The sequence below is a fragment of the Amblyomma maculatum genome, chromosome 6, assembly GCF_055883805.1.
Source record: "Amblyomma maculatum isolate TAMU_Amacu chromosome 6, ASM5588380v1, whole genome shotgun sequence".
Taxonomy (NCBI): domain Eukaryota; kingdom Metazoa; phylum Arthropoda; class Arachnida; order Ixodida; family Ixodidae; genus Amblyomma; species Amblyomma maculatum.
Genome location: NC_139349.1, coordinates 31615129 through 31641536, shown reverse-complemented (window position 1 = coordinate 31641536; position 26408 = coordinate 31615129). Strand labels below are relative to the sequence as shown.

At 47.2% G+C, this 26408-nt stretch overlaps 1 protein-coding gene across 1 annotated transcript in view; it reads left to right on the top strand.

The window, feature by feature from the left end:
- Positions 1 to 12228, top strand: part of LOC146185405 (neuronal acetylcholine receptor subunit alpha-10-like) — a 43506-nt gene extending 31278 nt beyond the window's left edge. Inside the window, exons 6-9 of the mRNA XM_084607812.1 lie at positions 85 to 517; positions 2375 to 2562; positions 4076 to 4342; positions 7236 to 12228. Coding sequence (XP_084463938.1) covers positions 85 to 517; positions 2375 to 2562; positions 4076 to 4342; positions 7236 to 7412 — 1065 coding nt within the window. The 3' untranslated portion in view covers positions 7413 to 12228. The remainder of the gene's footprint in view (positions 1 to 84; positions 518 to 2374; positions 2563 to 4075; positions 4343 to 7235) is intronic.
- The last annotated feature ends 14180 nt before the right edge of the window (positions 12229 to 26408 follow it).

The window sequence follows — 26408 nt, the reverse complement described above, 5'->3', positions numbered from 1 at the left end:
TTCCCCTTTCCCCTGGGTTCAGAGGATCGCCACCTTCCCGGGCAGCGATAAAAGGGTGGCCGATGGGGTGTTCCTGCCTCGCAGGTGGAACTGGAGCCCGCACAGACCACGGACGGCCTGGGCCGGTTCCTCAGGCACGGCGAGTTCGAGCTGCTCGAGATGACTGTCTCGACGCAGGCGCACCCGGCGCCCGACAGCACCCCAATTGCCGCCTCCTCTACGGCGACGCCGTCCACGGCGGCCGGCGGCGAAGACGGAAGCGATGTCGGCGCCGCAGCGTCGCCTCCGTACCGGGGCGTCACGTACACCCTTCGACTACGGCGGAGGCCGGGCTCGCAACTGCTGCACCTCGTGCTGCCCTGCGTAGTGGTTAACGCACTGGCGCTGCTGGGCTTCCTGGTGCCCTGCGAGTCTGGGGAGAAGGTGACGCTGGGCATCAACACGCTGCTCTGCCTGGCCGTCTTCCTGGTCGTGGTGCGAGACAGCCTACCGCCTGCCGCCTCCGTGCCCTTGCTCAGTGAGTGGCAGCACCCTGTCTCGCCCTGTCTCAACGGCACTTTCCGCTACTACGAGATACCTCTTACTAGTTTTCAAAAAAAGAAAATGTCATTTTCGTCGCCCCAGGTGTTTAAACCATCACACGGAAATTCCGCGCTGGGACACGAATCTCAATTCGTCTGTACAACGTTTCTCGCAATACAGTGAGGTCCGAGAGCGCTGAGTTTCAGTATTCGGCATATCTAATAAACTTTTGTTTTCTAAATTGTTCACCAGTACAAATCCCGTTGCCTTTACTTACGAGCAACTAGGTGAGCATTGAACGTAGCAATGTCTCATCTTTGGCACATGAACCCATACATCATGTGGGTGACGTTTTTAGCGTTCATTGGTCGTCGTCCTGGTTTGGCAAAATGGAGGCGTCTGCTTCTCAATCTCTCTGCCGACACGTCCAACTCATTATGATAGATTTTATTATGCGGGGCATATTTTTCTAATTTTTATTTTCATGGGCACTGCGCGTGAGCACTGCCGTATCTCGGGCACTGCCGTGTTGAAGTAGCGCCATCTCGTTATTGGTTCAGTCAAAAAAAGCCATGCTGACACATCCAACGGACACCGTCTTTTTACTTGGCATCTTTGATGAAGCAAATCTTCACTTACCATACTAGACCGCCTTACAGCACAATGAACAGAAACTCTGGTAACGGATCCAAAACCCCTTCCAACCAGCACCAAAGGGTCTGACAGAGATTAACGGCAACGCCAAATACTGGGTATACTAAACCGGCACATCGGTCGCCGCATTTATACCGATGCCGCCCTATACCATGACGAGGATACTCTCGTTACAATAAATTTTAACATACAGAACATACAAAAACAGGCAAGCATTCAGAATGTTCACACATGAAGCGAATACGTCATTGCAAGTGAAAATTGCTGCCCAAGCACTTCAAGCTATCAGCAAATGTGTCGTGGTCGATGATCGGTGCCACGAATTCCGGTTGGCTCCAGCAACGAATGGTGACAAGAAGTGGTGTCTGAAATTAAAGGTTTGTGCGGGAGAAAATGGGCTGCACTTTGTATTGGGGATTCAATCGCGCAAATAGTTGATTGCATGGTTTTATGTGTAGCACAGAAAAAGATTAATGATGATGATAAAGCTTGTGAAAGAAAGACAAGAGTTGGAGCAACCTGCGTTTCTCGAGAAGCGGTAAGTGATTGCACCTTTTTGTTTCAGATGCGCTTGCTGAGCGTGAGTAGTTCTTCGAGATGAACCGTGCAGCTTTATTTTGGAGAGATTCAACTTTATTTATTAGATACGTCTGATGTGGAAGCCATATAAACAATCTGTATTCTTGTTTTGAATGCACTAATGCAGTGTATGCCGTTAGTTTTGTAGATGAATTGGTCAAATTCAAGTTGCGCCTAATGAAGCCAAGCGCTTTAGATGCCTTGCTCAACATCGTATCAATGTGAAGTTTGCATGACAGATTCGAGGATAAATGAATACCTAAGTTCTTTATGTTAGACACGAATTCCACCTGTGCGTCGTTGATACTATATATAAAGGGCATCGGTTTAATTGCGGTGAACGTGACGGCTTTAGTTTTAAACACGTTGATATCGATTTGCCACGCTCTACACCAATTTCTCACAAAGCTCTGCAGATTCTGCAACCCGCCAGGCGACTCTTCCCGCACCAATGCCACGGTTCCTCAGTATGTATGATGCCACCCTCCTAATCACAAGAAAGGAGCACCTCTGGCGCCTTAGATAGTTTCATAAAATGATCGGCGTTACGTTGTTCTAAGTTTAAAGCAAAAAAAAGCGTTCCAATCCTGCAATGGCTCACGGCTGCATCGCGTCGCAGGCGTGTACTACGGCCTGAGCACGTGCGTGGTGGCGTGCACCACGGCGCTGAGCGTGGTGACACTCAGTCTCCACCACCGGGGAGCCCGGGGCTCCGAGGTGCCCAGGGGACTGCGCCGGCTCGTACTCGGCTTCCTGGCCCGTCTGCTGCTGCTGGGCTGCTGCGCGCCAAGCTCGGACGAGCGAAAGGTACACGCGCCTGTAATAGGTGCATAACCGCCTCCGAAAGCGACGAACGTTCTCCTTTAGCGTGTAACGTGGTTTCGTTGGATCTAAGCCTATTACACCGGGCAAACGTCTTTTAATAGCTGACGCATTTTGAGGGTGGCGGAGAAGACGAAAAAGTACGTTTTCTGTAGCACAAAGAAGTGTCCATAGACGTGCGCTCAGAGGGAAGGAAAACAAGGAGAGCAGAAGCAAAGAAAAAGGGAGGGGGAGCGCTAATTTCATCCTAGTTATATCAGTAGTTTTAGTTTTTCTTTTCTTTTTTTGTCTGTGTACGCCTACAACTGCATCTAAAGTGATCCATTTTGAGCTTCTTATTCTTGGACGGCGTCACAGTAGTGTCATTCAGCAGCACGTCCCTTTTCAAGATACGCCTTGACATAGCCTGCACTAATTACTGTATGAAATCAGTAGCTTCCGCTACTCAATATGCTCAACATGGCATGTACGAGGAAACGTTGGTCACTTAATCTGTAGCCCCAGTTGTTCTCTTTATAATGCACAGTTTTCTAAACCAGATGCATTCAGTCAACGTTAAGACTATAAAAATTTACCCCATGGCTTGGGCAGCATATCCTGCTTATGTATGACTGCGCTAGAGTACATGTTACTCCCATTTTTTTTTTTCATCCCCTTATAGTGTTGTTCGTGTTTAAAGTGCATCTTCACCACCCTCATCTTAGCGATCATTAGAAAGGGACCTTCTCGGTGAGCAAGAAGTGTAGAAATATCTGTCTGCTGCCTTCCAAAACGCGACCACAAAAAACAGCTAACAGACGGGGACGTTTCCCGAACAACAAAAAGTGTCAAAGTTAGGACAGGGAAGCAAACAAACAAAGCGCCTCCTTGAGCCGACGCTTTTGGCCAAGTCTATCGAAACGATCAATAGGACCTCGTTCGCATGCTTTCTCTAAAATGATATTCGATTTTAATGCAATAACGTTAAAGGTCCCATGCGGCAAGGAATGTGATGTCGGCGCCATGTGAAGAAAATCCTCATTGCTTGAGAGGGGCGTGACTTCATAGACAGGCAATATCGCTATATTGGAATAGAACTTTTGCCCTTTGTGCCGCGAGCTGGCTACCTCTAAAAAAGAAAAAACACTGCCACTTGACAATCTGTTGCTTGGATCGCGAGAATATCGTTCCGTCACTGGTCTCATATACGCGGCGTTTCTGCCGAGTGGCGCTTGCAGAGACTATACACGCTGAGAACGAGCCGTGCAGGAATACCTTTAAGGTCAGTGCTCTCTCCTGATTGGTTGAAAAAGTCTGCACTTTCCGTGGTCTTCATGCAGGTGTTGAGATTTAGAGTAAATTAAAACCTTCAATGTGATTCTCGGTCATTCCAGCCTAGAGTAGCATGTAAGCCATGTGATAGTGTATCCATGTCCAACTACAATGAAAACTTTCTATCTCCCTGTGCTCACAACGTGCACGTGTATAGATGATTAAACGGAAGCTGTCTTAACCTCAGAACCACCACCAGCGGCACGATTCGTCGCGCGACTCGAGCAAGTCTTCGAGGCTGCAGCCACCGAGTCCGTCCCTGGATTCAGACAAGCTGGAGCTGGACCACATCGAGAGGTACAACTTCTCACCGCGGCTCCGTCACCGCAAGGAGTTCTGCGCCGGCCTCGGAGGCATGCTGGGCGGCGGAGTGCCGCCGCCGCCGGTACCGGGTCCCGCGGTCGACGGCTCCTCGGACGAGTTCGAGAAGCAATTCTTGCGGGTTCTCGCCAAGGTATGCACGCACCGTCCCCATGCCATTCAATTCCGCACCGAAGAGCACACAGCGCGACAGCATGCACTGCTATCGTACACCGAATAATCGTGAACTGTTGTCATTAACGACCATGCAAAGTGAAGCCGTTGCGTTTCCCGCGCAATATCGTTGGAGGTCCCGCACGGAAGAAAAAAACTGGAGTCAGTGAGACTGTAAAATCCTGGGTGACCAATATTTTAAATGACTTTACACCTAAGGGCGTCAGTTAAAAAATATGTGTGGCCAAATGGTGGAATTGAACCCCCGCAAACTTGATTAGGAACCTCGCAGAGAACGGCTGCATCTGGCACACGACAGAGTGAATTGAAGGGATATGAAGCCCTGTATGCACGAACTTGAGAGAGTCCTCGAGTTATCCTGTCGAGCAAAAAACCAGTTGTCGCGTCTATGTATACGCCGTCGGGTCCAGTAAAGTAGACGGCGGAGCGAGTCGAGTTAGCGCCTGCATGCAGGGTGTGCGTTAACTGGCTTACATCGTTTGTCTGAAAGCATGTAGACGCTGTCCAGTCAGGGAGTTCAGTTATGAGGAACTCTGGGATCAAAAGTCTTTCGGTGCGGCTTGAATCGTCAACAAAATAGAATGCGTTCCCCTCATGAACGATAAAAAATAGTAAGCAAAGCTCTCGACAATAGAAAAACGGGAATTTAACACGAACAGGAAACTCGCACAATAAATGCGAATATCGACGCCAGGCACCGCTTCTATACTTACCCGACACCAAGCGGGTCGAGTAAGGGTGACCTCGATTACCCGACGCTGACTCGACCCAATGCTATCGAGTTCATGCGCACAGACTTAGGAGAGACATTTACCCTGCAGTGTGTATATATAGTTCAACTGAGGGTGGTGGAGATAATGGTGATGATCGTCGTCTTCATAGTACACCGCTGTCTCGAGTATATATGAATACAACAGCTCGAACGCTGATGCGAACGGACGCTTTAGCGATCCCTTTGTGCTCTGAACCCGACTTCATGCCGGATTTAGAACCGCGTGATTTCGACTCGCGCAGAATAGTCACGCCGTTTCTAACTCCTTTTTCTCGCTAATAAGCGCACTGTACACTCAACATAATTTAACCAAAACTACCACCGCGCTAATTAGCGACATTCGTGGCGGCGCTGCTATTGAGGCGCCCTGTTTGGTACGACTGCAGCACGCTCGTATAAGCTTCGTTCACATCTAACCGCGGAGCTATGCCAGCGCCATCATAGCCACTTCTGCATCCGGAGTGAAATTGTGTTCCATAAGGACACATGTAAACAAATTTTAAAAGCATCTTTATGATTTCACTGTGTGTCTAGGATGTTGTCCCTTCATGAAGAAAAGACGATTACACCCTAAAACAGATTACTGAAGTATGAAACGCCATTTCAAAGGCAACGTATTTTTAAAACAACACAATACGTGCGCATGGAACCTATGACCGCCCGCACAGGACGAGAACGTGGTGGCAGGCGGCACAGGTAGCCGTCATCTCCAACGGTACGCAGCTTGTTTTAGTTTGTTTGTAATGCCATTTGAGGGCGGTATTTTGCGTAGATAAATCTGGGCTGTCCAGTTTCAAGGACCGTGCTGTTGAACCTGTGTAGCGCACGTACGTGAAAGTACGTTGGAATGTGAGGGGAAGTTTATGCGAGGACGTATCCGCCTTCAAAACACACGTTGATCGCGGCGTTTTAAAAAATAAAGCTTCAAAACGTCATTTTATAATATCCAGCAGTGTTCTTCAAACCACGCGCCAACAGCTAACGAACGGCTGCCTACTTGCGTGCACGATGAAATGAGGAAGATTGCTCGGAAAATTGTTATACAGTGGGACGCGCGCACACAGTGAATATGGGTCGCGCTCCTCTCCGTTGCCGGTCCCGGACAACACCCACGCGCACATATCGCAATGTTTCACATACATCTTCTTCAAAATGAGGCTTCGTACTCTTGTAGTTTGTTCAAGGAAATACTGCGCTCTTATTATTTTTTAAGGGACGACATCGTAGGTGCACTGTGAAAGAAAATTAGCTGGGACTTAGCCCGGTAGGTTGCGAAAGCAATAATAGCATAGCTACGCTATAGTTCCGCTGCCGCGTTCTTCTGTTTCCTGGACGCGTCGATGCCGCCTAGTTGCATTCCTACGTTCTTTACTGCTGAGTGAACGCGTCGACAAAGAGTCTTCACTGTTCAAAGCTTCCATTGCATTCCATTCGGAGTCGTCACCAGTTGAGGACGATTCAAGAGAAGCGTGACACGCTCGTGTAGCTATTTAAGCGCGCCGTCGAGCGAGGCGCCGTTCCCGTTGTTCGTGTGTCTCTGTACTCTGTAGCCCGCTGTCGTTTCCTGGCTTCATCGAGACGGTGTGACTTCATTCTGTTTATTAGGATGCATAGCGAGTGCCTCAGCTGAGCAAGCGCGAGCATTTATATATCCATCGTTTTCCTCCTCCTCCTCCCAACTGCGAGAGAAGAGGTGACAGCAGCGCCTCCACTCGGTAGCAGCTCGGCTCCAGCTGCAGCGCGCCGTGCCTACCGACCGCCGCCACCCGACGACTCGACTTGGTAGCCCATATCTCGCGGCTGGTATGACGTCACAGCCATCTGGGGTCATTAAACGTCAAACGTGCCTACCGACCGTGGCTACGCGAAGGGTTGAAAATGGGAGTAGTATTGCTTTCGCAATAAAAAAGTGCTTTTAAGACTTTTCCGTAAACATATTTCCATGGGGCGCCATCCCACTCGGGAAGCAGAAGTCATGGTGACGGCCCTTGCGGCGTTCAATGGCTGTAGCCGTGAAAGCAGGTGCCGCAGGGATCGCACCGCACCGTTTTGACGAAGTTGTGCTCCTCATGTGGCGCAGGTGTACCAGACGATCGAGAAGAACGAGCTTCGCGTGGCCGAGCGCGACCGGCGGGACGCGGTGCGCGGAGAGTGGCATCAGGTGGCCGTGGTGTGCGACCGCTTCCTGCTGGCCGCCTTCATCCTCTCCATCGCCGTGGCCACCTGCATTGTGCTCTTTTCGTCCGCGAGGCCCTGACCGCCGCCGCCACAAGAGCGTATCTGCTGTGCTGTGATCGCACTGCGGCGTGTCGTCTGCGCTGTGCTGCGGCGTCTGCTCCGTGCGCCGTCCGTCGCCACCTTCTGCGCCGTCGACGGCCGCGGAGTCGGGGCGGATGCAGTACCTTCAGTTACACTGCGAAAAACTGTGCATTAATTAGTCTCACAGTGTGAGCAACCATTAAGGAACGAGCTTCGGAGACTAAGGCTCGTTTCACCGGTTGAGTGGAGATTGAGAAGTTATACACTGTCACGCTCATTTCGTGCAGAAAAGCAAATGCTCAGTTTGTGCAGAATTTGGCCTGTCATAATCTAAAGTGTTTATCTTATCAGAGTCATAATTCGAACAAGCCTTATATTCCTACACTGAATAATGCAGTTGGTTTCGTATGCCCACGAAGATCTTTAGACACACAGGTTTTGAGAAAGTTCCTGCACTACGTCTCACTGAGACTACGGAGATTGGAGAAAATTTGCTGCTGGTGGTCGCGCTTGGGGACACCCTACGGATGAACGCAATTTCTCTTCTGATTGACCGACCAACGATTCTAGGCTTGAACGCTTCTGCACGCAAACTAGTGAAACATTAAGCATATTGGTTGTCGGCGGCAGGATTAGTCGGTTTTGCTATGTTTGAGAAAACCGTGGTGCCGGTCTGGTTACGTAGATGGAAAATTTGGCACCTAGATGTAACGGTTAAGTATTTGTCAAAAGACGCTTAAGGGCGCTCTATTTTTGCCACTTTGTTCGTAAACGGTAATAGGGTTCAAAAATATGTAAAAAAAGTCCGAAGCACGCGTTTCAACTTTCATGCACTCTGATTGCAAAGGGTTTTTGTGGAGTGGTCCGTGCCCAAATGCATGTTTGGTTACTTGAAGCTCGCGTGTATGAAAATCTCTAGCAGTTCCCTGATAGAAAAATTGAAAATGTCGAAAATTGAAAAACTGACTACGACAATTGAAACTGGAAATTGTTTTGCTTCCGTAGAGACCTGACTTCGCCTTCAAGAGTCCCACTTCAACGAACAGAGTTTGTTTCGTAAAGTTTCGGCAGCAATCTTTGTGCTCGCCGAAAGTAAAATATTGCTAATCTAAAATGTGCATTAAAACGGTATTGTGCGCGTGTGCAGTCCGGTCCACTTTAACTTTTAGAGAATGCAAAGCCATTCTGCGCGGCTTACAAATGGCTGATAGGACTCTGCTTATACTAACGGAAGCGACAAAGAAATATGCAGTGAAATTTTCCAACTCCTGTTCTAGTTAATAACTAAGTAACTGAAAGATATTTCTTTTTGCAGACTCTAGTCGCTGGGGAAAAGCTCCCAAATTTCTTAAATGCTTCGTTTCCTTGGTTGTGTCTCGAGCGAAATCGTCAGGATCTGAGCTTTACTGCGGGGCTCATCTTAACCGCACTAACTTGAGCCGACCAATACGGCACCTCACCGTAATGATTGTTCTTGTGGTCATTGTTTCCTGTGAAGAAAAATAGAAGCTGAAGCCGACGTTACTGAGAGAGGTCCGAAGTCCCCGGCGCAAAGGACTTCCTCGAGAACACGTGGTACAGTTTTCCTTTTTTTTTTTTCTTTTTATACAGTGCCAAATACGGAGCAGCTTTTGTACCTGCTCGAAGTTTCGACAGAGCAAGTTTGTACGTTTCTGAAAAACGGTCCTCTTATTCTCCGGTCCTATCGTTGCCCGCGAATGTGCTCCCAAACCTGAGCCATGCATGGCCGTCGATGCCATCACCTAACCGTAGCGTCAGTGAACGCACACAAGGTACTATCTACTCACCGTGTACAAGTTTGCTCTTTTTTATAACGCACTCTGTGTCAGAGCCATGCGCCTGTACCCCACAAGGGCGGAACTCACGACCCTTTCAATATGGAGGCCCCAAGCGACCTCCTCCCTCTCTCATCTCACTGTAACACCTCTCAGAAATAACTCATCCGTGTTTTACCAAAAAAGATAAAAAAGGCCAAGTGAAACTAACATTATCGCACGTACACGCCCATTTTTCTGTTATCCGCCTGAACGGTGTCGCAGAAGCAAACGGTGTTAGGACTGCGTGCCGCCGCTTTGCAACTGTCGGCACCTGTCGGCTCACGCACCGCGCTCTGATGGTTGCTCTTCGTTTCCCTTGTTACCTGTCAGTGATAGGCGCCCCGCGACGAGCGAGCGCGCCTTCATTCACACCGTACTTGCTCACCACTGCCTCATACGACTTGTGGCTCTTGCAAGCGCTCGAGGACAAGTATGTTGTGCTCAGTGTTGGTGCCCCCTTGGAGAATAAGCGCCTTCAGCGACGAGTGAATCGAGATGTTTGTGTGTGTGTGTGTTCCCCGTACGGGTCCACGAGTCGTGGTAAAAAAGAAAAAAGCGCTGATGTTCCGTTCGTGTTGTGTTTGCGTGCTAAATCTTTGCGTACGCCAACTTTCTATTTGCGCCCGGTGTTCGCTGTCGAGTGACGTGCGTTTTTCTCTCATGCGTTAATTGAAACTCAGGTGTGTCTCCTCCCGTAGAGGTATAGTAAAGTTGTGTTTAGCGGCACCGCGGTTCGGCCCGGTCTGGTCGCAGTTCGTATGTGAAATGAGTCAGCGTGGAAAATGGAAATCAATCGAAGTTGTTGCAGTGGCCTTTTTTTTTTTTTTCTTCAGCCCTCCCTAACGTATTCACGAGTGCCATTGCTTATAAGTTCAAAACAGACCTTTCTTTTTCTCTCTATCTCTCTCTTGCCACAGAAGGGAAGAAACTTAAGGCTACTTGCACGTTGTAAATATTACGATGCTTCGCTCAGCTGCACGTGCACGCTCACACTTAGTGATGGGTTCGGATGTTTGTATTGTTTGTTATCGCCGCACACATTCCATCACATTCCGCGTAAATGGCAGCTTAGAGGAATGTATCCACATTGCGTATTCCTCTCCGAGAAACAAACAACTTGAAAACTTATGTACAGACAATATCGAACACTTTCAGGTACATGATTTGCCTTTTTAGTCTTGTAATGGAGAACTTATGCCCTCGTGGAGTCCCTAAAACACTAAAAGTTGAGGCGATGCCTCCTCCTCATTTTTAATGACATTTTGTCCTCATGGGCGCCAGAAATGGTGCACTTTTCAAAAGCAAATCCAGCGGTCGGAAGTGTACGTTGGACAGTTGCTGCTCTCTGAAGTCTTAAACCTTACAAGGAATATATTTATAGCGTTCAGTAAAGCATATGCCATTAAAATGAACTGGGTTCTGTATCTGTCGACCTAGACTGAAGCAAGTCTTGGTATCATTGTGCAAAAATGACTTATAAACTCCCCTGGTTTTGACACTATTTGCAATAATCGTCAGTTATAAGTGTGTGTTGGCAAGAACAGGGTTTTCGTGAATAAAGCTAGAAAAGATATGGGTACACGTCACTTCAAGCATAGCATTGTTTGACGGCCGCCTGAACGATGAAACAAAAACTTGGAATCCATGAGAATGCATTGCTGGAAGCTTTTTCTTCAGAGTATCAGTTTTACCTGCGGCACACTGGATGTGCGGAGTGTAGCCAGAGATAATAAGCGTCTAATCAAATGGCGCCTTCTTCCGCGGCTAAATGCATTGCCTCACCGTTGTATCGATGGTCGTCATTGCCTTCCACTTTTGTTTTTTTTTTGTTTGTTTTTTGTTAGCTTGGTTTTTGCACCGGTACAAGCGTGAACCAGTATTTGCCCTGCACTAACACATCCGCAGAGCTTGCCTAACAATGCGCTGTTGCTATCTTGGGGCTCATTCGGCGGAGGAGTTCGTCAGGTCCTGGACGCAGTCGTTAAGATTCGCGAGGACTACCACGCTATCGCGGCTGGAAGCCCCCAGAGTCTGACGCTCAAGAACGGAGCACACCGCTTTGCAAATCCAGCCCTGGAGCTCTGTCCTGTAAAAAGCTGGAAAACCGTTAATCAGTGCATTTTCAATTGTCTCGTCTCTTTTTGCTTTGTTTCAGGAGTACATGATGAGAGGTTTCCATCACGTGTTTTGTGTCGCAATAATAAGGCCTCTTCGGAGAGCGTGCCAATGTTAAGTTTTGACTGTGGATGTGTGCGCTGTACCTTTGTCGCGTTCGTTGCACCATTCGTTGCTCATCTCCGGGCTTCGTGTCGACCGACCAGAAGCCATTTTCTTCCCATCTGTATAGCTTCGAGAAAAAGAGCTCACTTCCGGTTCACCAGGGACTAGAGCGAGTGGTTGAGTGGAGCGCCGAACGCTTCGCCCGTGCTGACGTCACTGGAAGTGTGAGGTGTGGCGCGCGCGTGCTGCATCATCGGACCAGCCCTCGCAGCGGGCAGTTGTTTTTTCTCCAAGCGGGACTGACTTGGCCCGAAGCCCGCAACGTACCACAAGTCGCGGACACGTACGCCAGCTTCTCTTGTCTTGTCGACGCAGACGACGCAAAGAGCACCTCTCTGATACACAAAAGCCCGTAGATAATCGTTTGTACATAACCGTAGTGTGGAATACTACGCCTCACATTCTTAGAGAAGAAAGTGCTTTGTTCTCGCCAGTTCTCTTAACCTCCCTGTTTGTTTGTTTCGTTTTCTTTCCACTGTTAGAGACAAGTTTCGTTTGTGTCGTCCTAGGTCCTCTTCTCACAAACAGTATGCTATTAAGGGGCCTTGCACATCCAGAATTTTGTGCACTCTTGCTACACAATATAGCCGGTAAAGGCGGGGGGACGCTGCGATCCATATGTATCAGCAGCGCGAACATATTCAAGAGGAAATGCCGATAGGACAGAGCGCTTACCTATCTGCACCTATGTGCATCAGCACTCTATCCTGTCTGCATTTCCCCATGATTGTGTTCACTCTGCTGATACATATATGGATTATAACCAACTAGCCCGGCAGATCGTGGAACGCTGTGAGTATTGCGCACGGAGAGGGTTGAAGTCTCCACAACTCTTCCCAGACGAGTACTGACGGTTAGCGTGGGAAGAGCGGTAAAAGCATCCTCTTCGGGATAACGCTGTTGCAATGGGCACACTGTCCGTCCGTCCGGAGTTAACGGAAAGCGCATGTTGACACCGAGGCCCCAGGCATGAAGCATTGTTGCGACCTGTTGCCAGCGCAACATGCGCTCGGTCCTGTCTGCGCTTTGCGTCAACTTTATGGCCGAGGGCAGCAAAATGTTCGTCTTTTTTTTTTTTATATCTCTTGCCCGACATTTATTTCATTTTTTTTCTGTCAGCACGTACTTGAATTTTTCTGTGAAATATTTCGCGGTGGTGGTATATGTCGCTTGGCGTTACCCAGTTTGAGGAAACAATTTCACTCATTGTTGTGTGTTGCACAGCACATTATCAGTCCCTCACAAAAGTGAAATATGTACTCGTTCAGTCATAAATGCACCATGTGTTGCCACCTTCCTTTGTGTGCCAGTCACCTTTATATCGGTGAATCTTCGGCGAGCATAAGCTCCGAATGCGCCATAAAAATTGAGATGCAGAAATAAGCTCAGTGTTCGACTGAGATATCTGCATTCGCTCATACTGTGTTCAAAAGTCTTGAGATACGACAGCGCTGACGATGGTATCAGCCTCTGACACGTCGGCTGGCAATACGTGTTAACGGTATGCATTCGCCCCGGTATTGTGTGCTTCGTTAACTCGCTTTTTTTTTTTTTTTCTTCACGTTAAATCACTATCGTTCCAAACTCACCTGGTTGACTGTGATTGAATCACTTCGTGTGGCCATTCCTCCCGAGCAAAACATTTTCATTTCGGTGCAACCGGTCGAGATGTCGTCAACTGGTCGAGATGTCTTTTTTTTTTTTTTTTTTTTTTCGCTCGCGAATCAGGCTGCTTGGAAAGTGACGAAACGCAACATAGAAATGCCCAGAAATATGATGTCGTTTTTTCCTATTATGCTGTTGTTTGAATGCTAAAAATCAGAAGCACACGTTGTCACAGCCACGGTGAATTCCAGCAGTGTTCGCGAGACAGTTTCGCACATTCCCAAATAAATGCTGTTTCTTCACACAAACACACGCACACCTTGTCGTCCAGTAACAAAACGTTACCTTGACCCTGTTTGTTAGGATGCTGCGCTGTACGTGATAACAGTTGATTAAACAACCTTCGGAACATTTTCAATTGGGTCGTTTCTCAAGCGGACGGCGGGAAGGTTATGCCCTCTGCTGCGGAGAATAATGCTCGACAGGATGTGTTGGCCGTAGCACAAAAGCATGCTTATCGGGCCTACTGAACTCGGTTGGGGAGGTACCCCAGATGAAAAAAAAAAAGAAAGAGAATTATGAGAGTACTTTATTTTTTTTTTTATTTTTACTAGTGTCCTGCTGTCCTAATCCCGTGTTCGCTCTCTTAAAGAGGATTGACACTACTGACCGTCCGCACAGGGACCAGATGTTTCATAACGTCCCACTTCCGCTCATTGAGGTACTCGCCTCGTCCTGATATGGTAAGAAGCCGCGCGCATTTTCAATCAAATTGTCTCCTTCATCCTGAAATTTTTTCTCTGTAGATGGCAGTAAGTGGCTTAGAAATGCTCACGCCGTCTTGTGTCATGCCGCATTCAGCAAGAATTTGCCTAAAACCGTATGTTTCATTTTGAGAGCTGAAGCTTACAGTTTTTGTTTTGTTTTGTTTTCCTTAGAAAGCAGCTGCCTTCTCACTGATCAGCCGTTGGAGTGCAGTAAGCTAGGTAAACCATGGAGATTGGAGACCAACTATTTCAAAGTCCGTAGCGAGCTGGAAATTGATACGAACGGTATGAAGGCCTATTCAAGTCGAAACTTTGACCGAGCAGCGGATGGAGAACCTGTCCTGTCTCTGAAAAATTTTACTTCGTGTGGCTCCATCCGAAGCTTCACCACGCCCTCCTTACTCCTCATGTGTCTATTAGCGTCGGTGACGATACTGTGAAATTTCGCAAGGAGTACTGAAAAATCAAGGGGGATGCTTAAGCTCCACTGTTAGGGCATGACGCGATAGCGTAGGCTGCCAGCCCACATGTAAAGCCTCGCATTAACCCCTAGGGTGGGCTTAAAGTAGGCTTAGGGTGACCGCCACCTTGGCTGGCCTCACGTTGCCTAGGGTGGGCCTTAGGGTGGCCGCCATCTTGGGTGGATAGGGTGGCAACCCACCATGGTGAATGCTGGTTCGGACTTGAAGAAATTCTAGCGCAAGCCCTTAGTAGTCACGTGACAGACCCCGGATAAACCGACACGAAATCGCCCAAAGTGAAAAGTGAAAGCTAACGCTCTTAAAAACAAGGAAATTAGTAGTAACTGTGTTGCCCTCGGCGGACACCTGAATTGCACCGTGGGAAAAAGCCCATGGAGGAGGAGCTGAAAGAAGGAAATTAGAAAAGCGCCTAAATGAAGGTCTCCGTGTCGGTTTCCACAGTTTGTTGTTCCTTAATGTAACACACACGAGCGTCATTTGCGTTTTCTCCTCCATTAAAACACAGTCGCAAACGCAAGAATTCGGTCCTGAAAGCTCTTTATTTGCTGTCATTTCCCTTACTTTGGGGGTTTCATACTTAGCAGCGCTGAGACGTGCCGATAAGAAAACATGGTTTGAGGCAACGTTACTAGAACCAACTTCAGTTTGAAAACTCCCCGCCTCCGCTGTACAACGCGGGCGGCGCCCGGTCGCTTTCTATAGGGTATGAGGCGCGGCGGTCGAAACCGGCTCCTGACTGACACCTTGGAGCGACAGCAAAAGCTGGTGCGCTATGGGCGAAGGGCAGCATTTCCGAAGTATTAATTGGTCTGAAGCAATAATGTGAGCGTTGTTTTTTTTTTTTTTTTTCTTGCTGTCGTTTTTTTTTTTTTTTTTTTTCAGGAGCTGCTACTTAATTGGTACTCACAAAACAGTTAGGAACTTAGGTAAAACCTTGCAAGCAACCATTTTTATGGTGTAGCAGCAGCGTACGCGGGATGATTGACTGGTTTTCGCCAAAGGGGAAGATGATACTTTTCTGGTATATTTTGTACCATTTTGTGAACAATCAAACGCCACACGCCTGCTTCTGAGAAACTGGCTGTGTGCGCACATTTTAGTTAAGATAAGTTGTCTATGTGCTGAAAAGCTCCGACAGCAGGCTTTGCAATTTTCCCCCGCCACACTTGGCAGTTGGAACAGTGAAGTATCAAAATAGCGGCATAGGGAACTGCCGGTTATGCAGTTTGGCAGAATCAATGGGAGCTATTCCCAGTTGTTGGTTATTGTTGGTTACGTGAAATGAGCATGCATGCAGCATTACTTGTTTCTTGGAATGTACATACATGTGTGCAAAGCGCGTCCGCAGTGACTTTGTCTCTTATATTGATATGATTGCACTGGACTAATTGTACTTCTCCGTTGTTACCCGTTGTCTCTATTCTTCCCTATTGATTATTGTAATTAGTTAATTGAGAATTAATGTGAACGTCACGCTACAGCATCAAATAATATATATTTGGACAGCTTCTAGAGTACGATTGCACTAAACTAATTTGCACTACATTAATTGCGCTACATAGGCTGCCAGGAAAGTCGGTGTTGCATTTTGCTGTAAACAGAAAGCATATGGTAACTTGGAGAGTAATGGAAGCGTAGTCAAACGTAGACGACAGCGCTGCGTGCGTCTTCTTTTTTCTCTTCAAGTTGTCACGTTAAGGTCTTCACACCGCGCACTGTTTTTTTGTTTGTTTGTTTTTTTAATTTTCGCAAAACGGTTCCATGGTCAGCGTGGACCGGGTCTTTGAGCGCGCGCTTCGGTCGTCTGTTAAATTATTACTGACTGTGCATATTATCACAGAGAAGGACCTTCAAGAACTAAAAGGGCTCCTCTTACACACGGACATACGCATGCTTTAAAAATGAACTCCTAGGCAGGAATAATAGAGTGGTTCGCTTCCTATCCTTCTCGCTACCGTTATTAGGTGCAATGGCAACTTAATTCGCAAACCGCGCCGCCCACATGAATGGAATCTGTTACTCAACTCAGCGAACTATGAAAAAAAAAAATCAAGGAAATAGGAATGCTTAATTCATCATATTTCCGGAGCCGCTAGTCTCCACGGCGTCAAGTCAGCGCTTTGAACTCGCGCGCGCACCGCTGAAACGCCTGCTGCCGCCGCCAAATGAGTCGGAGCGATCAAGCCTGGTTCGACTGCAGCGCCACTCGCCGCGCAGGGCAGCGGCGGAGCTCCAGAGTTTTCAAATAATTGGTTCACAGGAAGGGAAGGGTGCAGTATCTGTCACACTTGTTTCTGTGGGCACCTGAACCGCGCCGCCAAGGAAGGGAGGAAGGTGGGAGTGAAACAGGAAATAGAGGAAGAGGTGCCGTAGTGGAGGTCGTCTCCGGAGTAATTTCGACCACCTGGGTATCTTTAACGTGCGCTGATATCGCACAGCACACGGACGCCTCTTCGTTTCGCCTCCAATTACGAAACGCTAGCCACCGCGGTCGGGATCGAACCCGGGTACTCCGGCACAGTAATGGGGCGTCTTACCACTAACCAGCGCAGAGGAGCTTTGTATATGTCTATAAATGTTTCGCACCATCACCTCCGTTTCGCCTCCATGGAAACGCAGTCGCCCGCGGTCGGGTTCGAACCCGGGAAATTAATCAGACGCTTCAAATCGATGGACAGCGACTCGGTTGCGTACGTGGATGCGGCAAGTGACGTGAATCGGGTGCGGCAGTGGCGTCGGTGGTCGAGGTGCCCCCGTATCGGCAGCCACGATTAGAAGCCGCAACACGAAAGCGGCTGAAGAAGTTGCGATAGTGCTCGATTGCGTTGGAATGGATGCCAATTTCATAATTAGCGATAGCAAAACGGCCATCTGGATACGGCAAATATTCTTGCTAGTAGACGGATAAACAGAAATATTAGCCTAATTTGGACCCCCGCACACCCGCGTCCGTTCCTGGCAACGAGATGACCCACGAGTTAGTCCGCGCTCTCTACTTCTGGGTAAATGGAGCGCCCGACTGCCGGAACATGAACGAGCCTCTGCAAAATTATTCGGAGATCGTCGAAAATTTATTAGTGTAAAAGTCTAAGCAATAGAGGGGCAGTTGCAAGGCTGCACCTGCAAACTGGGATATTAGTTGGCGGTTCACTCACCAGGCCAATTAGCGCAACGTTAAATAAATTTGGTCTGAGGACTCCTCCCTGTGGAACTCCACGACCGACTTGATAGTGGGTAGTATCTCCATCAGGCGTAGTCATGTAAGCAGAGTAGCCGTTGAGATAGCTCACAATCCACAGGTACAGCCAGCCACCAACTCCCAAGTCGTCAAGCCCCTCAAGAATAGCATCATGTAGGACGTTGTCGTAAGTCCCCTTTATATCTAAAAAGACAGCAGCTACTAGTCGATGGTGACACTTTTCGTTTTCTACTGTCGCCATAAGGTCGATGACGCTGTCAATGGAAGAGCGTCCCTGTGCCCGGCGGTGCTTAAGCATTTCAATACGTACATCCTTTGACCGCGCGTGCCAGTAGTGTAGGGAGGTGGCTGACACTTCCCACATGGTCTGGGCGTGCCAATCAAACCCATCTATTCCTCCCAACCCCAATCCAACTAGGGAGGACTGGGAGGCAGCCCTGCTAGGCTATCAAGACCTCAAGGCTCAAAAGGCCTTGGTTCAACTGACGCGGGCAGCGTTACTTGCCAATGGGGCCCCGGAATAGGAGCTCCATCTAGTATTGTGAGGGAAAGAGAGCAATAAGGCTCTAACCCAAACACCTCTCTGTAACCATATAATTATTAATAAATGTTTTAACCACCACAATCACCCGACGAAATTCGGTCATCATATTCGGATAAAGATCATTACTTTCTAGAAACCACTCAAGTCTTGCCAGAACCATTCGTTCCATAACTTTTCCAACACAGCATGCTAAGGCAACTGGCCGGTATGAGGTAAGTTCCACTTTATCAACTTATTCAATTTTATAAAACCAAGGCAAGGATGGTCGAACTGCGCTGCTTAATTATTTCAATAATATATGGGCTTCTAGTACTGTTCCTGAACACTGAGAGATTAGCCACCTGATTGCTCTTTTGAAGCCTGGAAAGCCCCTTCATCCCCTTAATTACTTAGCAAGGCAATGTCATCAGCGAATCGCAGATTACTAAGGTATTCTTCATCTACCCTTATCCCTTACTACTCCCATTTCAAGTCTCTGAATACTTCCTCTAAGCAAGCTGTGAATAGTACTGGGGAGATTGTGCCTCCTTGCCTAACACCTTTCATTATGGGAATTTGTCACTTTCTTTAGGCAGAACTATGGCTGCTGTGGCGCCACTATAGATATCTTCCAGTACTTTCCTATACGACTCGCCTACACCCTGATTTCGCAATTCCTGCATGACTGCCAAGGTTTCTACTGAGTCAACGCTTTTTCGTAATCGATGAATGCTATGTGCAAGGGCTGGTTATATTCCGAGCATTTTTCTATCACCTGGTTGATGATATGGATATGATCGATAGTAGAGTACCCTTTCCGAAATCCTGCTTGATTCTTTTGTTGTCTGAAATCCAAAATTTCCTGATTCTATATGCGATTATCTCAGTAAATATTTTGTACGTAACGGATAGTAAGCTGATTAGTCTGTAATTTTCCAAGCCCTTAGCGTCACGTTTGTTATGAATTAATTGGTAATGCTAGCGTTAGTTCATGATTCCGGCACCGTCGATGACCCCCGGCATTGCATATACAGGGGCCAGTCTTCCTAACGCGATATCCCCCCGTCCTTCAACAAATCTGTAGTTATACCTGATTCTCCCCAGCTGCTTTCCCACTTTACATAATTTCTAAATCTTTCTTAGCCTCGAACTTCGTCATTGGCTGCTTCGTTAAGCCACTATTGTGAAAGCAGCCCCATATGTGATCGAACCAATTTATGTGTTTACATTTAGGCTTTAGCATTTTGCCAAACGCTGTGCCAGTTTCACAATGCCAAAACTTCGTAGAATGAAAAGGCGGTGTTAAAGGCGATATCAATACGTACCATTATCAGTAACTCCTTCAACAATGATAATTAAAGACAATATGTTACTTTACTTGCTTTGCTTTTTTTTATTATTAATATTAGCCGTGTTGTGCGCACTCTCTGTAAATTGTTTGTCTATGTTTTCAGTTATTTGGCCAGTTTCGCCTCATCCTTTCCGCTTGACCCTGTTGCGCAGTAATGCATTAATACTGCTAATGCTGTTTTATTGTTGCATTTTTATTTTTTATTTTATTTTTTTGTCACATAGCTGTTCTGCCACTGTTGCGTGATGCCACTATGGGAGCGTGGAGCTTTGTCAAGGTGTCCTTGAGACACCGTTTTCCTCGCGCTTCCAGTGTCATATACACATTGTATGTGATATGATGCAAAATAAACTTCACTTCAATTCAATTCAATCTCGTCTACTCTTAAGGTGAAACTTGAGCGTCCTCCTAATTTTTTGTTGACCCTTACCTCGGTAAACCATGGCCAGCAATGTTCCCCACAGGATTTACTATTTAAATCATATTTGGCTATTTGTCTTCATGATCCTATTTTTTTTTCAACAGGAACAGAGTTTCTCAAGTTCAAGTTCAAGTTCAAGATGACTTTATTACCGTCGATGTAGAGGCCCCTGCGCTTCCTTACACAGACTCTAGGGAGCCTCCAAGGGAGAGGAAGCTCTGCAGGGGGACGTCTTTCGCAAAGCGTACGATGCCAGACGGATTGCTCGAGCTTGTTGCTCCGGAGCCTGCCTCCGGAGGAGGGCATCCCAAGTTTCTTCCTCTGTGATTCCATCAATATGCCAGGGAGAATTGGGGCATTTCCAAATTAGACGATCCTGATTAGCTGTTATCCCGCATTTGGAGCAAAACTTTGGAGGAGGGAGAGATTCGGTTGGTTTGTAATCTTTTCCAGTCTATGCACTCCTTAGGTGTGAGAGACCGATCTGGAGGTAGGAGGTCTAGTCTGTCATCCCTGTGTTCAGCCGTGATTTCCGTGTACGTGATGAGCGGGTCCTTCAACCCGGGTAGGGTGGCTAGAACCGGCCGGGTGGCGTATTGACAAACCATATCCCGTAGGAGCACTCGAGCAGACGACGCTCTGACGCGCAAGCACGTGACACAACGTCACTTCCGCGAGTAGCAGCGACGCTGTTTTTCCCTAGCGCCTTGTGACGAGACTACTCATGGTTTCAGTTTCGTTTCATGCAGGGCTCGCATTTACGTTTTTTTTCCCGCTGGTGTTTGTCAAAGGTACTCATGTTTCGGTGGATGGATGGATGGATGGATGGAATATAGGAGCGTCCCCTTTGAAACGGGGTAATAGCAGTAGCTATCATGCTAATTTTTCTTCATATATCTTAATTATTGATTTAGAATCGTTAACTAAACCATCATTCTATTTATTAAATTTTGCTCCTACATTACTAACATTATGTCACTTCTCTGCTTTTATGCCACCAATCTTCCAGCCGTTTTTTGCTAGTTTCCATCGCCGGTTTATTCACCCGGCCATTGTTATCTCTAAACCCCAGAGCTTCAGGAACAGTGATTGCGCCTGCATCAACTTCCAGATGGATAACATTGCATTCGAGTATAATATGGTCAATTGTTTCACTGGAGTTTCCACATACAGCACATGCGTCATCTCCATTGTTAAACTTCTTTTTGTAGCTGCGTGTTCTAAGGCACCCTGATCTAGCTTCAAAAAGTAGGGCACTGCCTCTTGAGGTGTCGTTTTCGCGCAGCGCCCGTATTTTCGCACGGCTGTCGGCTGAAGTTCACGTAAAAATAACGCGAATTGCCGTCGGCTAAAAGTTCGGTCACGCGATCACGTTAATTTCGGTCCAGTGACCACTGCGCGGGCTGTTTGCTCTGGTGTTCTGTAAACGTCGGTCGGTTACCGGTCATGTGTTACGTAAATTTCAGTCCAGTGGTCACTTGCGCGGCTGTTCTTGTTCTGGTATTTTCTGGAATCGTCGCTCGGCTCGGCTACACCCCGAAGTTTGCACTTCTCCCCATCCGCATAGCTCCACGCATTTCGTCTGGTGCTTCTGGGTTGTACGCACGTGCACTTGGCTCATCCGTTGCGCGCTGCGCTAACCAGGGTGATTTTGTGCTTGGCGAACTTGTGTGTCAATTGCGGATAACTAGAGATGATGGACGAGCTCCCAGAGCCGCTCGAGCTCGTAAAAGGTGAGCTCGCGTCAAAAGGGCTCGGATCAGTGTATCGCGCGAACCTGACAAACGAGGCAGCCGTCAACGAATGGCTGGAAGCCTACAGCGTCGAAACCAACAAGTCTTGGATTGTGCAAAAGGTTCAAAAGGATGGAGAAAGATACGTACTTTGCCGATCAGCCAGTATTGCTCATAGCAGTATATTTCAATCATTGTCAAATAATTTATACTCGGCTAGTGCTATATGTGGGTTGAATTTCAGTCAATTTAACAAAAAGTGGAGCTACATTTTTTTTTTTTTTTTTTTTTTTTTTTTTTTTTTGGAAAGTGGAGCTACATTCCCCTTCATGGATCACTGCCTTGTCGTGGCGGAGGGGCTTGCGAAACTCGATGAAGTCGTGAGCTCTGCTGTGTAGGGCCACCCAAGATAGACAGGTCACGGCAGAGATTTCTGACAAAATGTGATTCACTGGAGAAGGTAATGGCAACCCACTCCAGTATTTCCTGCCAAGAAAACCCTATGGCCAGTCACAATACCATTAATCATATGACGCCGGAAGATGAGCCCCCCAGGTTGGAAGGCGTCCCACATGTTACTGGGGATGAACAAAGGGCGATTCCTAGTAGCTCCAGGACGAATGAAGCGGCTGGGCTAAAGCCAAAAGGACGCTCAGTTGTGGATGTGTCGGGAAGCGACCGGAAAGTCCGATGTTGCAAGGAGATATATCACATAGCAACATGGAATGTAAGATCTATGACGCAAGGTAAACTGGATGTCATCAAGCGAGAAATGAACCGATTGAACATTGATATCTTGGGTATCAGCGAGCTCAAGTGGACCGGAATGGGAGAATTTAACTCCGGCGACCATTATGTCTTTTATTGTGGGCACGAATCCAAGAGAAGGAATGGGGTCGCTCTCATAGTAAACAGAAGAATGGGTAAAGCAGTGCTAGGGTACAACCCCAAAAACGACCGAATGATTTCACTGCGGATCCAAGGTCACCCTCTCAACATAACAGTTGTCCAAGTCTATGCACCGACCACTACTGCTGAAGAAGCTGACGTTGAGAGATTTTATGCGGACCTACAATGCCTTTTAGACCGCACCCCATCATCAGACGTCGTTTTTCTCGTAGGAGACTGGAATGCTAAGGTCGGGAGTGAAGAAATATCCGGAATTGTAGGCAAGTTTGGTCTTGGCGAGTCGAATGAAGCTGGACAGAGGCTAGTAGAGTTTTGTCAAGAAAACAACCTGACCATAGCGAATACTTATTTTCAACAGCACAAGAGGCGCCTGTACACATGGACTTCACCGGACGGTCTGTACAGGAATCAGATCGATTATATTCTTTGCCGGCAGAGATGGAGAAGCGCTATACAAGCAGTAAAAACAAGGCCTGGGGCCGATTGTGGCACCGATCATCAGCTTCTTGTTGCCAAAATTAAGCTTCGATTGAGGAAAACTCAGAAAACTAGAAGGCCTTTCAGGTATGATCTGGATCAAATTCCATTAAAGTATGCTGTGGAAGTGAGCAATCGATTTCAAGAATTAGATCTAGAAGACAGAGAGCCCGAAGAGATGTGGAATGATGTTCGTGATATAATACAAGAAGTTGCTACTAAGGTAGTTCCAAAGCAAAAGAAATGCAAGAAAGCAAACTGGTTATCTGAAGAGGCTTTGCAAATAGCTGAGGAAAGGAGGATGGCAAAAGTTATGGGGGAAAGAGAAAGATACAAGGTTCTCAATGCGGATTTTCAGAAAATAGCAAGGAGAGATAAGAATGCCTTCCTGAACATACAGTGCCAAGCAGTTGAGGACAACAGCCAATTAAGGAACACAAGAGCTCTGTACAAGACAATCAAAGATATCAAAGGAAGCTTCTGTGCTAAGCTGGGCGTGATAAAGGACAAACGAGGCAAGGACCTCACTGACGCCTCAGAGATAAAGAAGAGGTGGCAGGAATACACTGAAGAACTGTACAAGAGGGACCCGAATGTGCAAACCCAACATAAGACGGTTGTGATTACTGATCTCGAGCCGGGCATCCTGAAGAGTGAAGTTGAATGGGCCTTAGCCAGTCTTGCTAAGAAGAAAGCCAGCGGAAGTGATGGCATTCCAGCTGAGTTCCTTCAAAACCTCAACCATGACGCTGTTAGCATTCTGCATACATTATGTCAGAAGATTTGGACAACTCTGCAGTGGCCACAGGATTGGAGGAGGTCAGTTTACATCCCCATTCCAAAGAAAGGCAGTGCCAAAGATTGTTCCAACTACCGCACGATCGCACTTATTTCGCATGCTAGCAAGGTGATGTTGAAAATCCTCCAAGGTAGGCTGCAGCAGTATGTGGATTGGGAGCTTCCGGACGTGCAAGCTGGGTTTCGCAAGGGCAGAGGAACTAGAGACCAAATTGCCAACCTCCGCTGGATCATGGAAAAAGCAAGAGAGTTCCAGAAACCCATCTACTTCTGCTTTATTGATTATGCGAAAGCATTTGACTGCGTAGATCACAGCAGATTGTGGCAAGCTCTCCAAGAGATGGGAGTTCCAATTCACCTCATCTGTCTCCTCAGGAACCTGTATGAAGGACAAGAGGCCACAGTCAGAACTGGGCATGGTCTTACCGATTGGTTTCCGATTGAGAAAGGAGTGAGGCAAGGCTGCATACTGTCGCCCTGCCTATTTAACCTATATGCAGAGTGCATCATGAGGAAGGCCGGTCTGGACGAGTCTTCATATGGAGTGAAGATTGCTGGAAAACGTATCAACAACCTTAGATATGCGGATGATACCACTTTAATGGCAGAAAGTGAAGTGGAACTCAGGAGACTTCTGATGCGCGTACAAGAAGAGAGTGAGAAGTTTGGGCTTAAACTGAACATCAAAAAGACAAAGATCATGGCGTCTTGCCCTATCAAGTCCTGGAGCATCAATGGACAAGAAGTGGAAGCTGTGACAGATTTTCTGCTCTTGGGCGCCAAGATTACCTCGGAAGGAGACTGCAGCCATGAAATTAGGAGACGCCTGCTTCTGGGAAAGAGAGCAATGGTTAGCCTTGACCGCCTAGTAAAGAGCAGAGACATTAGTCTGCCAACCAAGATCCGTATAACCCGTGCTATGGTCTTTCCAGTTGTGATGTATGGATGCGAGAGTTGGACTGTGTAAAAGGCTGACCGCCGAAGAATTGACGCGTTTGAATTGTGGTGCTGGCGAAGACTCTTGAGAGTTCCTTGGACTGCCAGAAGATCAAATCAGTCGATATTGTCGACCATAAACCCTGACTGCTCATTGGAGGGTCAAATTCTAAAGTTAAAACTCAGCTACTTTGGTCATCTGATGAGAAGAGAGGAGTCGCTGGAGAAAGATTTGATGTTGGGAAAGGTTGACGGTCGCCGGAGAAGGGGTAGGCAGCGAACGCGATGGTTAGATGGCATCCTCGAGGCACTGCAGATGAAGTTATGTGATGTTAGGAAGATAGTGAGAGACCGGAAAGCGTGGCGTGAAATGGTCCATAAGGTCACGAAGAGTCGGACACGACTGAACTGAACTGGAGCTACATTTCTCGCTTATACTGGAGTCGAAAGTACACGAGCGCAATATATTAGGCGATAGTTTCCATGCAGACCAATGCAGTTAGCTGGCAAGCGCAAGAGAAGAGGCTTTTGAAGGAAGTCATCACCTCGAAGCTAAATGACTAATTGTAGAAATGATGACACAAAGTGCTAGTCACATGCCGTCAATCTGATAACTTTCCCTTGTAAACGTTCGTAAAATCAGTTTACAGAAAAAAAAATCTTAGCCAAAGAACTTATACTGAGTGAACATCTAGTGAATATCTGCTGCAAATGTTAATAATATATCATTATAGTATACATTATAATGTCCACGTTGAAGAGAGTAGAAAGTGGACATGTACCGTATACCCACATATGCCCACACATCTCTTGATGAGATATTAAATGATATTCTGTAGATATGTAGCCAACATCTTTTTAGGGATCAGAGCAATTGCTGAAAAGTGCCAAAGAAGATAATTGTTTATCCAAGGTAAAAATTTCCTACTGGTTTCTTGCGGGGATCCTACTAGTTCCAGTAGTACTGGTTTATAAACACATTCCCCATAGCCACTGGAATCGGTAGCGGCTGGGTCTCCCTGCAGAAGGTTGGTTGGGTGCATTGGTTCTGGTGGGCCTGTTCACCTATGAAAATCTTGATGCAGCAGCTGCCTAGGGCCGCACTATCAAAATGAAGACAAGGGCAAAGGTTTCATAAGTATGAATCATACTTTATTATTTTCCATGTCTACAAAAGTTCTGCAATCTGCGTGGACACTCTTGTCTTGCTGTGTGGTACTGCTGCAGGTGTTCCAGCTTCAATCAGATGTTGCAATGAAGTTAGCTGCACAGCAAGATGTTTTTCAGAAAAACATACAGCACCACACTACTTTAATTTGAATATCAACAATTTGGAAAGCAGCCATTCAAGAACAATGCATTTGGATTACGTTTGTGTACTTGCATCGCCAAGGGCTTAGATTACTTCCAACCAAAGCCATCATCTCAGCTTTTAGACATTAGTTGATGGCATGGTACCCTGCCAATTTAACAGTCAAACCATTCCATATGTGACACACCACAAATTGTTAGTGCTGTGCTTCGCATGCTATACAGCTGCTTACAGTGCGATCAATCATGTTTCTGTCTTGTTTGAGCTTTTTCAGAATCAGTGCGTGGCGAGCCTGTGTATGCATTTGGTCCAGAATATGAGAGTGAAAGTGTGTGCACTGACAACTGGTGCATGTGGAGAATA